Source organism: Trachurus trachurus (assembly GCF_905171665.1).
Source record: "Trachurus trachurus genome assembly, chromosome: 1".
Classification (NCBI taxonomy): Eukaryota; Metazoa; Chordata; class Actinopteri; order Carangiformes; family Carangidae; genus Trachurus; species Trachurus trachurus.
The window spans coordinates 15,344,798-15,366,153 of NC_139891.1; the positions used below are offsets into that span (position 1 = coordinate 15,344,798).

The 21,356-nt window shown below is 40.0% G+C and overlaps 3 protein-coding genes across 3 annotated transcripts; 2 read left to right on the forward strand and 1 right to left on the reverse strand.

Annotated features, from left to right (window-relative positions):
• Positions 1-6,108: 6,108 nt before the first annotated feature.
• Positions 6,109-9,387, reverse strand: LOC310987190 (uncharacterized protein). Its single transcript, XM_083973383.1, has 4 exons — positions 9,350-9,387; positions 8,629-8,764; positions 8,167-8,296; positions 6,109-6,640 (listed from the first exon to the last, which is right to left on the reverse strand). Exons 2-4 carry the CDS (start codon positions 8,741-8,743, stop codon positions 6,340-6,342), a joined length of 546 nt encoding a protein of 181 aa, XP_083829509.1. The 5' UTR covers positions 8,744-8,764; positions 9,350-9,387; the 3' UTR covers positions 6,109-6,339.
• A 2,539-nt stretch (positions 9,388-11,926) lies between these two features.
• On the forward strand, positions 11,927-15,991 carry nfam1 (NFAT activating protein with ITAM motif 1). The gene is made up of 6 exons (XM_083972263.1): positions 11,927-12,238; positions 12,639-12,908; positions 14,582-14,703; positions 15,419-15,544; positions 15,674-15,778; positions 15,870-15,991. Exons 1-6 carry the CDS (start codon positions 12,145-12,147, stop codon positions 15,930-15,932), a joined length of 780 nt encoding a protein of 259 aa, XP_083828389.1. The 5' UTR covers positions 11,927-12,144; the 3' UTR covers positions 15,933-15,991.
• Positions 15,992-16,563: 572 nt separating this feature from the next.
• f8a (coagulation factor VIII associated) lies at positions 16,564-21,353 on the forward strand. Its single transcript, XM_083972241.1, has 12 exons — positions 16,564-16,673; positions 17,110-17,156; positions 17,302-17,374; positions 18,569-18,728; positions 18,966-19,034; positions 19,142-19,262; positions 19,396-19,488; positions 19,737-19,801; positions 20,290-20,371; positions 20,515-20,561; positions 21,013-21,068; positions 21,186-21,353. Exons 1-12 carry the CDS (start codon positions 16,615-16,617, stop codon positions 21,265-21,267), a joined length of 954 nt encoding a protein of 317 aa, XP_083828367.1. The 5' UTR covers positions 16,564-16,614; the 3' UTR covers positions 21,268-21,353.
• Positions 21,354-21,356: the final 3 nt, after the last annotated feature.

The following is a 21,356-nucleotide window of genomic DNA, read 5'->3' on the forward strand; positions in this document are numbered from 1 at the left end:
TTGGCAGCACCAAATGGGTCTCGCATTTTGAGCTGGATGTGCCTTAAAGGATTAATACTGATTTTCTACACATGCGATCTCTTCTGTTGGTCGACAGATCCACCTGCAAAAAAAATTTGGCACGCGATCTGAGTGAAAACACATCTGAAAGAGTCTGATACAAGAGTCGAGTTTCATGAGCGTAACAGGCTTTTTTCGTATCTAACAGGTGTGATACTCAACAAAAACTGCTGCAGCCGAGGAAGCTTAAATTCCTACATCGACCCCCCCAACAATAAAAGTTACCAACAGCAGTATTATAAGGGTTAAAACCACAGTGCCATGATAAAACAAACATTCCTGTTCCCCCCAAAAGTCAGGTACGACAGAGCTGTGCTGCTGTATGTGAAGAAATAACGTATATCTTCTTGTACTATTAACTCCACAGTTAACAGTTAAGTCATTTTCCTTTAAATCATTTTTTTTTAAGTTCAACAGCAAGCTTTATCACATCACCTCCTCATAACTGATATCCCAGGATCCAACTATCCATTAAATACAAATCACATTTAAAATGTCTGCTTCTTACTCATGGGGTTTCATTGGGTCTGACTCAATTGGCCGTGACAGTTTTGCAGCTATAAGCCCTGCCTTCTGTATTAGATGGTGATGAGCATTTGTGTGTATGGATGTGAGGAGTTCCAGTGGTTAAAGAGTTTTTTCATCAGTTTTAGAGGAGCCACAACAGGCATAACATCAACTGCACTGGTACACACAGCCCCAAATAGTCACCACATTGTTTAGTCTTGCAATTATTCAAAATATACTTTACTCAACTTTACTGTTTTTCACGTCATTTTTTTTTGTCCTAACAAGACAGTTGTTTCTTTGAAGCTTGATATAGCATGTAAATTAAAAGCTGCTGTAGCTTACTCACCGTACAGCTACAGAACAGTGTCCTCCTGCAAGTAAAGTAAATTAATTATTTTGTGAAATAAGCTTGTTAGCGTAGTTGCAAGGAGTTAAAGGAAAAGATAAATAACACTCATATCTGTCTGGTAAAAATAAAGCTACTGCTAGCAGCAGTCTAGTTTATCTTGGCATGAAAACTGGGAATAAAGAAACATCCAGTCTGGCTGTGCCCTAAGGTAATACATCCCACCAACCAACATCCCTAAAGCTCAGCCAATTAACAGATTATGAATTGGTCTGCACAACCACAACCTACACACTACACACAGCTGCTGGAAGACACCTATGGACGTAGATAGGCTCTGTTTCCTGCCCTTGTGTTAAGCTAACTGGCTGCTGACTCTAGCTTCATAATGGATTAATGGAGAGATATGAAAATGACATTTATCATCTTATATAACTCTGAAAGCTACTGTCTGAGCAGCTGTCCTAACAGGGCAGGTAGTCATCATTGTTCACCATGTTGCTCAAACTCACATTTTCACCACACAGGAACATCACAGTATGTAATGTAACCTTGATTTCTCCCTCCAGTGGGCCATAATCTCTTTCACATGCTGAGATTTTGATTAAGGAGAGAACTTGCCCTCAGGTCCAGGGTCCTGTGTGGATTGTGTCAAAAGGAAACTGTTTGTGGAGAATAGGAATGAAGAGGAAGGCAGGAGACAGTAAACGGTGTCCTAAAAATAACTAGTATCAGTTGAGTTGAGTTATTATTCATCAATAGGCGGCTCCCAGGTCCACAGCATCAGACACGCAGGTCATCTCTGCTGACACTATAATGACAAGAATAAGCTACTGTATGTTTTCTCTAATTTACAGCTCTCACCATTAATTATACAATTTTACTATTAAAGACAACTATACTGTCTATTTTCAGTTATTTATTATCATTTAATCTTGACTTTAAATCATCTTGCCAAACCAAATTCTTATAAGCACAATCTGACTGAATGGATCTAACATTTAGTTTGTTGTACATCCCAGTCAAAACTTCAAGACTTTCCTTCTCTTGGTTGACAAGTCAGTATGTATGATATTAAGGCATTTGTAAGGACTTGCATGTATACTCTTAGTTTCTTTCTTTCAGTTTTTTTTTTTAAAACTTTAAACCTTTAGCCCAAGAAAATGGGTGTTTCTGAACGTTTTTTGGAGTTTTATCAATTTCATTGGTACTGATGATCCATGTAGTACTGTGAGTGTGTGTGCGCGTGTGTGCTTGTTTGTGCAAGAGAAGACACAAATCTAATAGTCTAAATTTTGATTATACTGAAATAAATATGGCTAAATTGATTAAAGAGTTTCACAAGGATAGAAAACGTTTTTTATTGTTAATATTATACAAAGATCGATTTTCTTGATAGTTTGTGTAAATGCTTTTTAACAAGGTTGAGGTCTTAATACATTCATTCATCACTGAAGAAGCCTTTTTTTTAATTTAATTTCTTTCTTTTTCTTCGATTATTTCTTGGTACGTTTCATTATTTTCGGTTATTGTATGTGCCTGAATACATACGCTTGATTACCTCTGTGTGTGCTCATATGGAAGAGAGACAGAGTGTGTGTGAGATGTAACTGTTTATTGTACATGTAATATAGAATGTGTATGTAAATACTTTACCTCACGCTCATGGACTTTTGATAAAAACTGTACAAAACAGCAGAGAATAGATCTATTTGGGATAAATCATTGATTCGTAGGTCCCCTTGCAAAATTGCTTTTGTAATGACTTCGAGCCAGGATATGTGCAATCATTCATTATTAGACATGACGTGCACGTTTAAGGTTTGTTGATTCTGTCTTTATTATTTTTGATTTGGTCAAAGACCGTCTTAGGCAGTTGTTTTTCCCAAGGGAAAAATTGTAAAGCTCCATTATTAATTGGTACACAGAAAGCACAATAGAATATCTATTGCATATTTACACAGGTAGCCTCAGTTGTTTTTCCCTATTTGGCCACATCTTCTGTTCTTATGTTTTACCACAGAAGGACAAACATATCCATCCCTGACCTGTACAGATTGTGAAAATGTACATATGACAAAAATCTAGTTCACCCTCACATTTTTTGTATGGAGAGAAATTACTTGTGTGAAGAGAGTATTTCAAATTTGATTGAATATTTAGTAATATTGAAAATGAGATTAAACACAGTCAATGTGAAAATAAGTGCTGAGAAATATTATTCTTCTGTCTCTTTGGAATAAAAGTGTTGAGTATTAATAAAAAATAAGAACTCACACATGTGTTTGTCTTATTCTTCTATTTCCCTCAAGCTGTTTGTTTTTATGATTTGATGTGTCCACAGGTTGGCAGTCGGCAATAAAAACTTCTTTCATGCGTGACCCATTTATATTTGACATTCAAATACACTGGGTTCATGTTGTAACAGATCATATTGTTATGTCCCACAGGTCATCAGTGGATCAGAGATAATGTCTGCTGCACGTCATCTTCTGCTACATCTGTTTTTGTTCCTCTCATCCTTTTCATAAACATCAATCTCATTGTACAAGATTGATGTTACTCACCGTGTTGGACAAGTGTTTTTGTAGACTCGAGAGGCGAGAGAATAAAAAGGTGCAGTGAGAGGGAGAAGGGGGGAAAAACAATAATGAGAGATATATTGAGGGAAATGAGAAGTGATGCAAACTGCACAGAGCAGCCAAGATCAAAGTCCCCCCCTCTCCTCCAAAACCTCACTCCCCCTCACTACTCAGACTCTCTCTTTAAGCCTTGTCCAGCAACAGGAGTTATTTAAAGAAACCAGCAGGTTTGAAAATGCACCGCTCCCTCATGTATATATTTTTGGTGGGAGAATTTTAACATCTGTGTTCGTGGATGCCGACACAGAGCAAGGTGAGGCTGCAGAAATAATCTTTTAATCAGTTTTAACTCCTTTATCTAAAAATCCACTCACCGCTCTCCACTCTTCTCTCTCTCTCTTTTAGCCATCTATTCTGCCTAGCCGTTCACTCCCTGCACCAACCCAACAACCTCCGGATGCATTGCAACACATGTAACTACTTCTTGACAATTAACTGTTACCTAGCAACTGGCTCTTTTTCCAGAGACGGGGAAGGAGGAGATAGGTTTGGGGAGGAAGGGAGGGGGGTAGAAATAGAGACAGGAAGAGAGAGAGATTTATACAGTATTCCCACAGCATCTTAACTGGATTGGATGCAACAATGCATTGACAATACAATACCAAAATGGAAAGTACAGCCTGAGCTTAACGCCCACACATAGCAGTGTAGAGAGGAGAGAAAAAGAGAAGAAGGGAGAGAAATAGAGGAGACGAAGCGGAGGAGGGGTGATGGTGTGGTTGATGCACAGATTACAGTATGAAACAAGGGGGAGGGTGGGAGATGAAACGCATGCAGGAGAATCACAGGGAAACAAAAGGGGAATTGACAAGTGGTGAGTGTGCAGAGTAGACGCAGGCTGGAAATGAGTGAAAGTGTGAAGAAACAAAAAAAGAGGAGGGACATGCCACACTGCAGTGTGTGGTGTGGATGATGAGCAGAGTTGTAGAAGAGGAGAGAAGCTGGTTGCTGTAGAAACACTTGGCAAAGTTTTAATGAAGCCATAAAGTTCTATGCCTGTGCCCACAGCATGCACGCACACACACACACACACACACATATGATCATCATCTGCAAACAAACAGTATAATTATGTTAGCAGATAATAGGCACCCCCTGCTGGGCACACGAGGACTGTGCCTGACTTCAGCTGAGCAAAAAACAAAAGATCAAACCTCCATAAATCAGAGTAATGTCTCGTCTGATTGTGGCAGCAGGTGAGCACTGACACCCTGTGGCATAAACATGGCATCCTCCACTTACTGGGTGTAGTTAAGGACATAGAGGCCAGGTGGACGTCTGAAATTTCACACAATAATTATGTCACTTATTTTTTAACGCAACCAGCTTGAAGTCTCATTAACTTAAAGCAGATATCAGCTTCACGGCCGTTTCGGCTAATGCTGCGTTCAAGGCAGGCTTTTGAAACCGTAAGTTACAGCTTCAAGTCACAACTACGACTTGGTAGCGTTCCAGGTAACCCGTAGCTCGTGTTTTTACCATCCTGTTGTCTGTGAAAGTTCCCTATAACGGCCACTCGTAACTTCCGACCCGTGAACTCGTACCAGATCGAACTGGTATGACTTCACAGGAAGGAAAAACACAAAGTACGAGTTTCTTTGAACGCACCATGAGTTAGCAGCCCCCGCCCTTGTCAGGCATCAATTGGTCCTCGTGCTACGTCACCACATTCACGCGCATCCCTTGGCTGCACACACAGCCCTTCATGCCGTTCTCTCTCCTCATTGGATAACACTGTATCCCACAAGGAAAATTTTCTCCTCGGGTTACAGCAGAGCAGAGTGACGGAGAGACTCGTGTTTAGGCTGAAATACTTCATGTAAGTGATTGCTGACGGAAAATAGGACTATTTAGGACTTATATTAACAAAAACATTCCACTGATATCTGCTTTAAGATAAACTCTAGGTAGGATATATGTTTCTTGTAACAGTTTTAGGTCTGTTATTTCCAAAGAACCATAGTCTCATTGGTATTAAGAAACATAGAGACAGTCCTGTTCAAAGTATTGATTTTATTTTTGACCTCAAGATGAATTTCCGTGAATGAAATTTCCATTTGAAACTTTTTTTTCTTTATTTATGCAGCATTTTATCTTTGCATGTGTAGCTTACAATGGCACACACGCTATAATTGTAATGATTTTCTAATTTTTCTTTGGATTTTTTTCTCCAATCATTTACAATAAAAAATAAAAAAAAAACTTTAGGTAGGTAGGCTATCTGCAATGGCTTGGAAGATTTTTTTTGCCGTTTTATTTGTCACTGTTTTTAAAGTCTGCTTTGACAGTGCCCCCATAACAGCAGAGTTAGGCTATTCACTTTTTAAAACCATCTGTCGTTCTCGAAGCACAGTGCTCATATCACTCATTTTGGTCAGACCAACAACCAGTCAGGCTAAATTCAATTAAAAACTTAATTTTTGATTACGTGTCAATAAATGAGAAGAAAAAAATAGGAAAGGAAGACTACATCACATAGCCTAATAACAGCATTGTGTAGAGGCCTTGTCTTGACCTCAAACTGACATGAACAGTTCAACAAAGACAGACTGATAATCACCAGAGTTTATTACACAAGATATTAGTTATCTTTTGATTATTACAAACCATTATGCATGATGGTTCCTGCACACAACAAGGCCCATCTCATGATATTTTTCCTCAAAAAATGTAATCTATAGTTCATAGATGGATATTACACATTCCATAATATAGCTAACATAGGTAGAGCACCTTCTTCTCACAAAAACTTTCTCACCCTTCATGTCCCTCCCTCCTTCTCTATGTGTCACTCTGGAGCAGCTTCATCCCCCCTGCCTTCTTCAGGACTCTGACCCGTCTCCTCCTCACCACCCGGCTGCCCCTGGGCGGGCTGGTCCTGGGGGTGTAGCGGGCCAGACTCGCCACCTCTCCGCTCAGGCTGCGAGGCGCGAGGGCCGCCTCCTCCCCCTCCCCCCGGTAGCCGTGGTGACGGAGGAACGGTTCCAGCGTTGCTAGGCGATGAGAGAGCTCGGTGATGCGCCGGCGCAGCAGGGAGACTTCTCTGAACAGGTCGTTGACGGACTCGGACAGAGGGCGCACCCTGCAGGACGAACACAGGAGGCTCAGGCTCGAGTTTATCACTACAACAGGACAACCGTCGACGTGATGCAGGCGTGAGCGTGGGCGTGAACCGGATTATGAGACACTGGAGCACTGGTAACTGACTTGAAGCGAGTCTAAGGATCCCAAACACCCACCCACGAGGCACAAAACACACAAACTAACCGGAAGTCATACCTAACTAACTAGTGTCTGCATCTCTTTGAAGCCACTTTATGAACTTTAGAGCTCTGTGCCAAAGTGCTCACTCTGTAGGCCTAATTCATTGCAGGACACAGCTATGTCATCTGAAAATAATGTTTCAACAGCTGGGAACCAATGGAAAACATAACATGTTCATTTAGCTGCGGGACCATCATTTTTACAACATCTTGTTTTCACTGTCATTGAGACACACGGAGTCTATTTGCAGGCTGTAAAGGTGCCAAGAGGTCTAATTATTTAGCCTATTCTTTGTGCTGCGTTGTGTTAACCTTCTGCCTGCTGTCACTTCATATGGACAGAAATAACAGTGGTATCAGTCTTTAAAGTCGCAGCAAGAGAGTGAGTAGGTGTTGGCCTATTTCCCACAATGTTGAACTATTGCTTTAAATTTGCTACGTCCACAACTCCATGGCAACTGTCTTGACTGCTTCTGCCGATGATGATCATGATTTGTGATATGATCAAAAAGCTCCAAGACTAAATGGACCTTGCGGTGAGATTGTTGTCTGAGCCTCTGTTTTTCTGTGATCTTCAGTTTTTTTTGTGACTCAGCCTTAAATAACCCATCATGTGTAATTTGTGTGTGATGTGTGATGATGAAATGTAAACACCTCTTTGGGTCACTGAAGCTGGTGCAGCAGCAGTCCAAGCACAGTTTTTTTGTTCATGTCTAATATCAGTAACACACATACAGTCACAGCCAGTTGCAGGCTCAGTTTTTATTTCAGCACAGCATCCATTCCCCAGCCTCATGTTACCTCACACTGAGATGATTCCCATGAACTAGCACTAATTTTGGATTGGCGCTTGGTTTCTGCAGATAGTACTCATTGGTATTAGGCTGATGATGCATCTCTAATTTATAACCCACAACACCCAGACACATTACTGAGGACATGACCTCTGTATCCTCAACCAAACTTGACTTGCAAGACTCTTAATAAAATTTGGCAGACTTCTGGGCAGATTTGTGCCAGTAAACACAAGATGAGATAAGAAGACAGCTAAAATATGGATGAATGGGGGGGGGGAGTTGTCATAAAAGTAGAGGAAATGACACAAGCATCTTCGATAGGTCGGCCCAGTATTGGTGAGGAGTCTGAAAAAAGGTCAGACTGGGTCACAAGGGTGTAAAAAAAGATCTGTGATATCTAATTGCCATCTGACAGGTCATGATACATTAAATAATGTAAATGTCACAGATGTCTCTTTGGGGAGGTGGCGTAGCACCGTGAATCAAACGAAAGCTGCTCATACAGCATGGGAGATGTTAGAATGAGAGCTGTAAGTATTTAAAGTTACCTGGAGTAGTCTGGCAGCAGCGCGCTGGGCTGTGAGTGCAGAAACGTCTTGATCTCATTGAAGATGCGTTTTCCCCAGGTGTCTAAAACTCTGGTTACGCTGCGCACCGAGGCCACATTCACACTGTCGGCTGAAACCAAAACATCAGGCTTTGATTAACAAATTAAAAGGAAAAAAAAGAGCCTGAATGAGTCATACAAATCAGCAGGGCCGGCAGCTCACATAAACACTGTTTGTTCATTCAGATGTAAGCAGTGTGTGTTTTTAGGGCAGAGAGAGAACCATATTGTAATTATTTTAACTTCCAAACACATCTCATCTGTAAGTTTGTTTTAAATCGCAACTTCAACTTCACCAAGAAATTGTTCTTAGAATTCCAAACTTCAGACATTTTGCCACTCAGCGATTTCCAGGCCCCTTATCTCTCAAACATCAGGGATCAAACAGCGGTTCATGATTTACCTCCTTCTCTGTAGTTCCAGTACCCATAATCCAGTTCATTCTCCTCGCTGGCAGCACTGGCCCCAGTTACTATGGCAACCACCATCAGCAACACCAACAGAGAAGGAGGGGCCATGACGAGCAGACACACGCCCCCCTTTAAAAGAAGAAAAGAGGCGAAACAAACTTAAATGTGCCCTCTGGTGAAAGTGTACAGGCAAACTTTTATTTTAACTTGCAAAGAGATGAACCAGTGCGTCAGTGACATGGAAATAAAAGAAGTGATTGTTGCTGCACTAGATGTTGCCTAACAACAACAACAACAACAACAACAACAACACATAACTATGGGCCATAATAACCTGCACATATGACCTATGGGCTTATTTTTGCACAAAATTCAGTTTACAAATTGATTCACAGGCAACACCACACGCCATATTGATATTATACTTTTGATACTTGTTGCTGTTACACTCATAAGTTAGACTTTTACTTAGACAGTTAGACTTTACATCGTGGTATTTCTACTTTTGCTTGAATAGGGGTCATCAGGAGTCATCCATTAATGAATTAACACTTCGATTACTAAGACACTTCACAATCAAGGGACTGATACTAAAACTCTTGAGATCTGTTTAGCTTCCAGTTACTCTCAGAGAGGATTTGAAGGAAACAGCCTTTTTGTCTTTGTCATGCTATAAGTGACTACACTCCAATCTAGCAAAATAAAGCAACTTACATATTTTTCCTTACTCCAATCCCATGACTCCCACTGACTACGTTTGAAGGCAAACTGATTAAATGAAAGAGGGGAGACAGAGAAAAGAGGACAGCTATAGAAAAAAGCAGGATTGTGTCCATATGACAAAAAGAATTATAAGCCAATGAGTCACCGTGGAGGTATTATACATGTTTTCAGAGTCTAAGAATTTGGAGCATGATCAAAGACGACGTCAAAAATGAGCCAAACAATAATCCTGAACAGCTTGTTTCACATCTGGTAAAACACATCAACAACAACTGGAAAATTAAACGACAAACCAGAGAGTCCCTTTGCTCTGAGGTTCATGGTGGTGTTTGTGGTGCAGTGACTATACTTTTTACTGTGCAGACAAACACGACACTCGTGAAAGTATCACAAGCTGGAAACAGAGAAATGGAGCAAATTAGATGATACTCACAAGTTGTAATGATGATGATGATGATGGTGATGCTTCAAAGTCTCAGCAGGAAATCCTCCGCAGAGGTAGTTTGAATAGCAGATGCCTCCTCTTCCCTCGCCTCTCCACTCTGTCACTGCCCTGCTCTTTTCCTTATTTCCTCCCCTCTCTCTCTTATTTTTTCTGATGCTCTCTCCACCCTCGACTCACAGCTGTAATCTAATTATGAAGAGGGTTTAGCAGGTCCGGCCGGGCAGAGGGGCTTTGAAAACTCTTCATTTGTGGAGAGCCGCACTTGTACTTTTATAATCCCCCAACACAAACCCAACTCCCACTCTTCTCTTTCTTTCACACACAAGGACATCCAGCTGCTGCCAGATGTGTGGCACATCCTCTTATTACATATAAATGACCATCTTTTTTGTCTTTCCTCCTCTTCACCCTTCTTCTTTAGAGATCAGACAGGTATGTGTGTATGCACTCTGTGCTGCAGGATCAAATTTCTAAAGTAATGTACTGTCTTCTCAAAACTTGAGTTATGGACCTTTTTCATCTGTCTCTGCCTCCTACCACATGCCCTTTACCCTCACTAAAGCACTGCAGATCAGAGCCTTGACACACCCTCCACTAACAGCACTCACTTCTTTTTAGCTTCTGCAGGTGAAAGTTCTGCTTCTTTGAAATGATGTTACTACTTCAGCATTGCAGATGTATCTTATCATACAAATAATTTCACTACATTTATGTGAAAGCTGTAGTCACACTGCAGATCAGAGTTTACATGCAACAACTTTTGATTGATTTTGATTTGATTTCTTGGTTAATGTTTGTAAAAGTGTGACATGTGCATGTTGTTCTATGACACAATAAAAAAAAACGTAGTTAGCTCTTCCATCAATAACATTAAATGCTGTCAGCACAACTATACAAAACAATATACACTGCCACTTTTACATTTTATGTTTAATGTGGCTGTAAGACATTATTGATTAATTTAAGATGGACCTAAATGGCTTTACTGTTGTTACTGGTACTTTTAAATGTTGATATTTAATATGCTTTTGGGCAGTGGTGGAAGGCAATTAAAAAAGACAATTACTTATATTTCCCCCCCATATTTATTTGGGTTTAGGCTTTAGTTATTGTTAAGATTCAGATTATTAATAAAATATATATAGGCTCAACAAATAGAATATGCTGTATTATGATTATGTTACCCAGCAGTTGACATGAATGTGTCACAACTTTAAATGGATGTATTTAAGCAAAGTTCGCTGCTGAAAAGCTAGTTGCCCTCCACTAAAACAACCTGTTTTTTTGTTTCAGTCCCTCTATCTGAAAGAAACATTTTTATTAGGGTTAGATTTGTAAGAACATTAAGGAGGATCTGAAGATCTGTTGAGTGCTAATCTATTTGTTTTTATCGTCAGTAAGGATTTGGATACTTTACTCCCCAGGAAAGAGTGGAGATAAGAAGTGGAGGAGACGGGACTTTAAAAAATGGAATGAATTATTCTGTATTGACTGGCATCCAGATGTTATTCCAACTCTCCCTCTCCCTCTCTCCCTCTCTCCCTCTCTCTCTCTCTCTCTCTCTGTCTGTCTCTGTGTCTGTTTTCATGCTGTGGCTAAGGTGAGGTAAGAGTTGGCCATCAATACAGCCAGAAAGAAAATGGTGAAAACGTCAAGTGAGGAGGCAGGGAGGAGGGAGGAGGGAGGAGGCGTAAAGGCAAAAAGGAAAACAGACAGACAAATGGGGTTAAATAATGATAACCGCTGCGCTTCAACATCTGTGCGTCTCTCCTGGCAGAGTTACTGCAGTGAAGAAGTCACACCACAAGCTACAGCTGCTTCACATTAACAACAGGCAATTTGTCACCTTCAACTGAATTCCAGCGGCGAGCACGCATGTGTGTGCACGCACACACACATTCACACAATGCTTTCTCCTTCCCTGCTTGAGTCTTTTGCTTCTTCTGTCTTTAAAAAAAAACACATGACGACGAGTGTGCTTGTGGCTCACACTCCTATTTCCCCAACACTGTCTCTCTGTGGTAAAAAGCCAACATTGCACTTCACCTCACATCTCAAGCCTGATGTCACAAAAGTATTGCAATCAAAAACACACCCTCTTAATGCTGTTTTTGTACCTTTCCTTTGGCTACTTCTGGATTTACCCCCAATGGTGTGCACACTGTAATCTTAAATTTCATCACTCAAACATTTTTGGTTGTGCTCTGGCTTCTTTTAGTTTCCCCAAATTGTCACAATCCAGATTTTGAGGAAGTGCCTTTTGCTAGAAAGAGGAAATCCAACATTGAGTTGACACACGAAGCAAACTTGTAGAAGAAGACAACGAACACTCCTCAGTGAAATGGAATCTCAAAGATTGTGTCGACTCTTCTTCATGCTGACCTGGATGTTTGTGTTTTTACTCGCCTATGGTTGCTCAGGAGCGGTGTTACAACGTAAGACATCTAATTTTTGACTGACATAGCCTACTGTCTATCTGACTGACTTGTATGACATGTTGCACTTGTGCTCATAAACTGTCGCACAGTAATCCAAATATGTGTTTCTTTAGCTTTATAATCAGTTTGTTTATTTTCATTGTCAAATATTTAGTTTAGATTTTTGCCTAGTGATGTAAAAAAAACAACAACTGAAAAATAAAGTTAAATTGATGGATTCCAGGTCTATAAGCCAAATGTAGTTATTGATTAGGAAGAACCACAGAGACAAACACAGCAAATTGAAAAAGTCATGCTTTTAAATAATTATTTTGTCCATCCATTTGATCAATGTTCTTTTGATTGACAGATTGCTAAACAAATATAATATTGACCTGTATGTTATGTCCCCTCACAGAGTTATTCCTGGACACTCCTGTCTTTGTGGCCCTTGCAGGCGAAGAGCTCACCATTAAATGTAATGTGACAAAACTAAACAACAAACCTAAAGACACAATGACCTGTTTCAATCCTCACAACATGGAGATATATAGCTGTGACATCCAGGCAACGACTGAGAAGACTGAAACTATTCCACTGGAATTGCAACTTAGACATCTGAATGGTTCTGGAGAATACTACTGCCAGTATCAAAGCTCAAGGGTGTACTGGTTTCTTCGGGTCAGAGGTGGGTGACATAAGAGGAGAGCAAGAATGAAAAATGAAACTGAAAAGGAATTTTAGAGCAGTGAAGTAACAGTGAAGTTTTGCAACTAGAAAGATATTGTGATACATGTAAAACAGATCCATCAGTTCTTGACTGGTTTTAGATTTTCAAATTAAAGGTTATGACACGGCGTGGTGTTCAAACAAGATTGCTATAGGCATCGCTAATGACTGTGGAGCCACTCATAGAGTTTAAGTATTCATCATTGTGTCTCAACCTTTTTAACTTGTTTCTAAGTTACAAGTGACAAGTTAAAAGTAACAATATTTAAGAGGACTGATTTGTGGTGATACTTACACTTGAACAAAAAGTGAGCAAAGCCTTCTGCTGGCAGACTTACTAAGTCCAAGCTTCCATAGGTGGATGCAGCCATGGTAAAATGTTTCATCTCTCTGCTGGGTCTAAAAAACAAAAAGAAGAGATCTGGATGGAGAGACCCTGTTTTTGCCTGTCTTGCACGTCATTGGGATCAGCCCCATCTGGGCCATCTTGGCTAACATCTATAAGCTTTTGAGGGTGGCAGGTGGTTGTTGCCTGTCTACTGTCAGAGGTTTACACAGAGCCAGACAGGGGCTCAGTACAGACCCTGCCCTACTGCCCCACTGGGCCCAGTCCATCCCTGTGTTGGCATGAGGTTTCACAAGGTTCAGTTACAGTTTTCATTTTAACTTCTTCTTAAATTAGATTTCTAAAGGACATATGACATGTAATGACATTTTCTGATTCTACTTCCAATGCTGGATATTGAGTTTATAGTATATCTAATTTATTTCTAATCTTAATCTTCAGAGAAAAAAATAACTGGTAACATGTGGAGTGAAAATAAAACATTTTCCTCTGAAAAATGACCAGTCCAGTTGGGTTTAAGATAAAGGAAAAATGTACGTTTGGTTCAATGTAAATATTCTGTCTGACGTCTTCTCAAGACATGAAATGAATATGTTTTCTCTGAATATTTTCACAGAACATATTTGTCACTTGCTAAATATGCAAATTAAGAACATTTCCTCACAATGAGATACAAAAAAACAACAACAACATCTGATCATAAATATGTTTTGTGCAGTTTGCATATTAGTACAAACATGAATTCCAGGAGACAGTGTTGGTACCCATAGGTTATTGACACAAACAACAAAAAAGTGCCGTCTGACATTTAAATTGCTAGATAAAGTTGTAAGCTGATTAGATTTGCTAGTGAGCAAGCTATTGGTTGCTCTGTGAGCATCAGCAGGCTAACAAAGGGCAGGCTGTGCAATCAGTTAGTCTCCAGTGGTCTTCCTTGTTAGTATGGACATGGACAGTGAACCAAAGCAGCCAGTATTTCCCAAGAAAAACCCCTGAGAAAAATCTGAACAAATAAACATAATTTTGTGTCGTGGAGACGTATGTTTTTCTTTCTCAACCTTTTAATCATTTTGTGACCATGTTAATTTAGCACGGGACTTAATAGACTAATACTGATGCTGACAAATTATCCAGTTGATTAAAACACGTGCAAAAAGTATGTTGATCTTGGACAACTTAAGCCAGTGGATTTGTTGCTGCAGGGTTAGAGAGATTTCTTAGTCTACCTCTGCTGTCCAGTTATGGAGCATTCCTGACAGAGACACTGATCGGTGTGTGTTTTCCAGATGATGGCTACAGAGATCCTGTGATGTTGGATTACACAGAATTCATCATACTGGCCGTCTTCACTGGTGTGCTGCTGGTTTTCAGCTTGCTTGGATCAGTGTATGTCTTCAGAGGACTTCCAGTAAGATGCGCCTTGCACATTACTAAGCATATTACTTTTTTTTTTTTAAAGCATATTACTTTATTTCCTTTACAATCTTCAGAAGGTCTATACATGCAAAATGAATCGGCAACTAATTGGCTACTGCTGATCATTATTCCTAAATTTAAAATCTTGTTGGACAAAACAAGATGTCACCCTAAGATTTAGGACAGTGATGACATTTTATTATGTTGCATAATTATAAATATAATATAAATGAAATAAATAATATAAATCAATCATGTAAATAACTCAGCTACCTCATGGCTCAGCTTAAGATAACATACTAAACTTATCTAATGAAATGTTATGTGAGTCCTGCACATATCATATCAGGAGAAAGTTCAGCTCTTTTTAATCTCATAGCACTGCCTTTGTCACTGTTGATCGTACACTATAATGACTGGAAAACTGTGCTGGACTCTTAAACAGAGTCCTATCTCTGGAACAAGAACTACTTTGTCTTTCTAAGTAACCATGGCCTCTGCGACGAGGCAGTGGAAAATCACTGTTACCTCATGTTCTCAGTTTGTGGTGTTGTCATGGTTGAAGTCTAAAGGCCCTTTGCTGTTATCCTGTCAGATTATTAGGTGCAAGTGGTGAAAAATAGCTCAAAAGGAGAGAGATACTGTGAGATAAATGCATCCAGTTCATGTCAGTGTTCTGTGTTTTTGATGTGTGGTCTTGTTTTTAGAAACAACAGAATGAATGTGATGAAACAAGAGGAAAACAAAAGCAGAAGAGAGAGGAAAGGAAGCCGAAAGAGACAAGGGAAGACAACAAAGAAGTGACGCCAGCTTCGTCTGCCTCTGTCTATGCTGTAAGCACCTTTGTACCAGTGTGTACACACGAAACACATTTCATTTGAAATAAATTGCACCATGTCATTTCGATCTCAAGCGTCCCTGCATTGTAGCCTACTCATCTGTTCATTTTCATACTTTCTCAGAGTCTGGAGCCTCGGCCCAGGTCCATTTATGATGTGCTGGACCGCTCAGCTGCCAACAGAGACTCAGACCAACAGAAGCCTAAGAAGAACCAGCCCCCAAAAACAGTCAGTGTGAACTTCAGATATTTAGTCACATTTTCTGTCGTCATTAGGGGAACACATCCAGTTTGTAACCTGCTCTCTATTTCCTCCACAGACAGAGCAAACAACACAACACCAAGAAGAAGGCGTGTTTGAGTCAGTCTATGAGAACTTTTGAGTCATAAACAAATTTACTTACCCAGACTGTGATATTTATATCAGTAGCCAAGATCATCCTATTGCTTTGCTGTGTCATTGTCAGATTATTTAGAAGCTTATTTGAAAAACACAATTGTAAGCATATTCTGTTAGATCGTCTTTCTGAATGAAAGCTACCAGTGTACAAAATAGGCTATGTTAGTATTGGTACAAAATTACCTGTTGTGTAGGTAAAATAGCCTCTATCAATCAGTGTTACATTACAATGTGCCATACATTTGTATTAATGTTATGAATGTATTATCATTTAAGCAGCATTACAGTGTTGTGCCTATGCACTAGGGATAACTCTATTGTATACTGTAGGGAGGGTTATGATGAACTGTGTGAATTGTACTAATGTGCACAACAAATGCAATTCTCTAGTTTTGTCTCTGTACAACTGCAGTGATTTAAATAAATATTTAATTACAAACTTTTTCCGGCTTGAAAACATGATTTCTGTCACTCATTGTACTAGTACGTGTGCGTTTCCCTCAGACTGTAAAAAGGTTTCCCTGCCATATGAGCTACACTTTTGCTCACGAGGACCAATGAAATTGCGAGGTCTTAATTCTACGAGCCAATGGCAGCGCTGCTCCTCGTCGGACTTCCGGGTTTAAGATTTTGGTTTGTTTTGCTCAGGTTTTGCTACATTGACAATGGCTGCAGAGGGCGATTTTCTGGCAAGATACCGCGCTGTGTCAAATAAACTGAAAAAGTAAGGCTTTTAATCGCATTATTTCACTTTGAAAGAGGCGACAATGTCGGGCGTTAGCCTGGCGTTGATGTTAGATGATCCATACAGCCAGCGTTAACAAGCTAAGCTAACTGCTAACTGTTAGCCTATCATTGGTGTCAGCGTCGTGTATTTAACGCATTTGTGTTTATGTTGACGCAGTTATCGTGTTGATATAACGTTAGTATTTGATTATTTACTCGATGCTCGTGAGATGGAGTTAAAGAAGATGTTACCAAGTTATTTGGCAGCTAAACATCGTCAATGCTAGTCAGCTAAAGATATGGTCCAGCTGCCCAAGATGCCTCTTTCTCTTTAGCTCGAATATATTTGACTCAATTTGATTAATGTTTATGTGATAAGTGGGTAGTTGGAAAACTTTTAGAAGAACTGACAGTGTTGCAATTGTTTGTTGCAGACGTTTTCTCCGGAAGCCCAATGTAGCGGAGGCAAGCGAGCAGTTTGGTAAGTGTCCGTTTCCTAACCTGCTGTCATGCGTCAAAAATGACAGTTCAGCCTCCTCTTCTATTGCTTGTTAGTAGGAGGATGTGTGTCATTAAGCTATGTCCTGTCAGCTTGGACTCATGTGGTTTTCTTCCTGTCCTCTCAGGTCAGTTAGCCAAGGAGCTAAAGCAGCAGGACTGTCTGCAGTATGCTGCCTTCTGTAACCTGGCCATGGCTCGGTGAGATGTCACACTCATGTACCTCTGGGCAAATTATTATGTTGACTTGTCTTTCGACAAATAAAACTCAAGTAAATAGCAATTTTAAGTGTACTCTCAGTGTTGACATACTGATAAACTTAATTTCATGAAGTTAAAAAATATATAAAATTAGAAGTAACATTAATGGACATGTGCTAAAGTTTGCACTACTAGGTCAATATGACATATATCACAGTTTGCAAACCCTTTTTCAATTAACTAAGAGTCTTTCTCTGCTTTATTTATGACTTTGCCCCCACTGCTCCCTCCTGTTCTTAGGCTTCTTTCATGCCATAGCACATAACAACATTTTTAAACAATAGTCTGCTTCCAACTTTGTGGCAGCAATTTAACAAAAGGCTCTTCCTGTATTTGCTGCCATGCACATATCAACGTCCGTAAAGAATCAGCTTTCCCTGCTTTCTGTGGAAGAACTTTATTAGGTTGCACAGCAACTTGACCTCAAACCCACAATACCCTGGCCAGTGGCCAAACTCATCACTGCTCATGTGGCTGAGTGGGACCAAACCCTGCTGCCTGCCAGAGTTCAATATCTAGTAGAAAATCTTCCCAGAGAAGTGGAGGCTGTACGGAAGCGTATTGCATTCACAGTTTTAAAAAATTACTCAAAAAAACAGAAAAGAAATTACTCTGAAAAACAGACCTTTTCTTTTTCTTTCCCAGTGAATGCAATACATCTAAAAGCAACTCATTAATGCCACTGGGTTGGGATGATTAAGAGTTTCAGCACACCACATGGGTTTATATTGTTCATGTTGTCACATACTCCTGGTTGTGTAGTGTGCTCAAAGTCGAGGGGGTTTAGAGTGTTTCACAACAACCTCATCATGAAATATTAATCAAATAATTAAAAAAAAAGAAGTTTGATTTGTACAAGCACAAGGTTAAACAGGGGTTGTTTTCAGCAGACTGTTGCATTGTAATGTTAAATATTTAATAACTATTTAGATCATCCTACAAAGTTGCACTCCAGTGAGTGATTAGTCTTCTCTTGTAATTGTTGTGCCTCACTATAAACCACCGCAGGGTGACAGAGAGGTTGCTAATTGGTCCAGAGGGTGCCTGTATTATTCACAGAGATGACATGTTTACTGCTGACATGTTCACCAGTGCATCTGTTGTTCTTACACATCCTGAATGTCTTGTCTGCAGGTGTGAGCAGACTCTCTTTAACGCTCCTGGTGAGGCTTTGGCATTAACTGATGCCGCTCGCCTCTTCCTTTCATCTGAGAAGGAGAACAGAGCCCTGCAGGCCCCGGGCTTTGATGAGCACCTCCAGGCTGCGCTCAACTGTTACAGCTTTGCAATCAAGGTGCAGAACGATTCCTAGTGTCTGATTATATTTTTAGTTCACACAGCATTAGTTGTGCTGTGAAAATATCTGGAAAATGACTACATTAATTGAATTCTGTAGCAGTTGTGTCCTGTAGGTTTGTGGATTAATGAATGGATTAAAGATTTCCAGAATAGATTTTCAAATGCATTCCTGAAGTGTGACCACATTGCTATAGAGACAGTACTTTAATGCAGATGTACAAATGGCTTACAGGTGTATATTGAGATGAACCAGCCTGTGATGGCAGCCAGCCTTTGTTTAGAACTTGGCAACGCACTCAAGGTAAAACTCTTGATCAGAGATTCAATCTCTGAAGTCCCATATGGTCATGATTTTTTTTTGTGCATATTTAATGTATTAATCTCAGCTCTTCCTCTTGTCACCAATAGGAGATGAACAGACCAGGAGAGGCAATTGTTCATTATCAGAGGGCTGCAGAGTTGCAGACACAGACACCGATTGAAGCGCTGCTATCAATGGGGGAAATAGCCACATGTAAAATTCTCACACGTGAGTTCAGTCTTTCCATTCACGTCTGAATATGTATGTGATATCACTGTTATTTTTTCTTAATCTGCCTGTATACATATAGATGAGTTGACTCGATTTTCTGTAGTTCAAGCTTGTCTCCTCTCTTTCTCAGGTGACTATGATGGAGCTCTGTCAGTGTTCACAGAGACGCAGCTGATGTGTCAGGAGAGAGGATTGCAGCTACCAGGCACCAGCACCCCAGTTGGTGAGAGGGGAGCATCTATCTATAGAGTCATCCTTTTCATAATCAACTTATGTGGACAATATGTTTAATGGGAACTGCATGCAATATCTCATAGACAAAATTAACCAAAAATATTTTTATAGTTAAAAATTCCAGGATCAGTATCTCACTTTGCATTTTATTGTATATTCTGACTGCCTGGAAAACGGTTGAATAATGTGCTCTCAGCATTAATCCTCGGTGTCTTCATTTCCCCTAAAATTCTCCAGGTGCATTTCTGGACATTGTAGCAAAATGTGAAATCTCCAGGGTACTACTGCTGATGCTACTTGAGGTAAGTATGCCATGCATTGACATCATGGTACCTGTGTAATTTAAGGGGAAAATACACACCCAGCAAGGGGATAAAAGTAGGAATCAAACTAGTTCAGTTATTATTCACTTCATTTATATAAATCTTTGTTTTTGACCGGGTTTTATATGCAGTTGTGAAACATTGTGAACCCTGTGCAAAGTAGTTTTACAACACAGCAACATGAATGCCTGCCAATATTTCAGTGTCAAACATGCATCAGTCAAGAAAGGGATGAACTGCTGGAGTGGAGTGGAGTGCAGTTACATTTTGTGTAGCGTGAACACCTCCACATCAGCAATGCAATAGAAAATATTTCATTACTTTTGTTAAAAGTATCAGCATTGTTTGACTATTTTGCTTCTTTATTCCACATCTGTACATTACTTACTATAAGTCTTGCAACAAAAAAAAAAAGTTGGATTGCTTGTTTAGCAAGACATTAATGACCTTGCTGTTTTCCTGTGCAGCCTCCACCTCAGAAGTTGTTACCAGAACATGCACAGACCCTGGAGAGATATGCATGGGAGTCCTTTGACCCTCACAGCCAAGGTAAATACACCTCAATATTTAATGACTGTAGAGAAAACATGACAGGTATTCTTGTGACGTGTAATTCACAAAAGTATATTATAAACCTTGTGAACGAGATTTGTTTGAAGTAATGTTTACGTGGTCCTTGACCTCTCTATCAGTGACCCTCCTGCCTGAGAACGTTTTCCTGCTCCTGCAGTCAGTCGTGGTGAGTTTCGTCATCCACATACTTGCACAGTTCACAGGATTTCCTGATCATTCCTGACTCGTACAGGAAAAATCACGGCCCTCATGGCATTCACATGACATTCACATGACAATGATAAATGTGGTGGAGTTTGTCTTCGTTTGCCAGTGGAATTATTTTTTTTCCTATTCGTGGCGCTTGAAGTGGTGTGTATGTGTGTGTGCGTGTGTTTGTTATGAGCCATTTTCCTCAGTGTGTGGCAGTTGATATTATTAGACACTGATTGATGTTTATTCATGACTTAATCCCCTTAATAAAATAGATTCTGAGAAGCAACTTGCTCTGGATGAACAGACTGGATCCATGTAATTGGAGTAGTTAAAAGAGAGCATAATCATTGACAAGACTCTGAGAACTTGTCAAGGTTATGGTTTTATTTGTGCAGTGTTTTAACAGCAAATCTGTTTTGCAGATGGCGTGTCAGGAGAAAGACACAGAGTCCCTCAAGTCTCTTCAGACTGAGCTGTGGTGAGCATTTGAAAATGTTAATTTCCATGATGTTATGAGAATTAAGACGCATTTTTACTGCTTTTCAGGCTTAATTGTTCATATTTAGCATATATTTGCGGGTTTCTTCCCCCTCAGGCCGCTTCTGACAGCTGAGCAGAATCACCTTCTCCACCTGGTGGTTCAGGAGCGCATCACACCGTCTGGCCAAGGCATTTAGCACAGTCCGGTTTTACTCACTTCCTCTGGGAACGATACTTTATATAATGGAACATTCCTGTTTCTGACTGGGTCTGTTGTAAGGCCTGA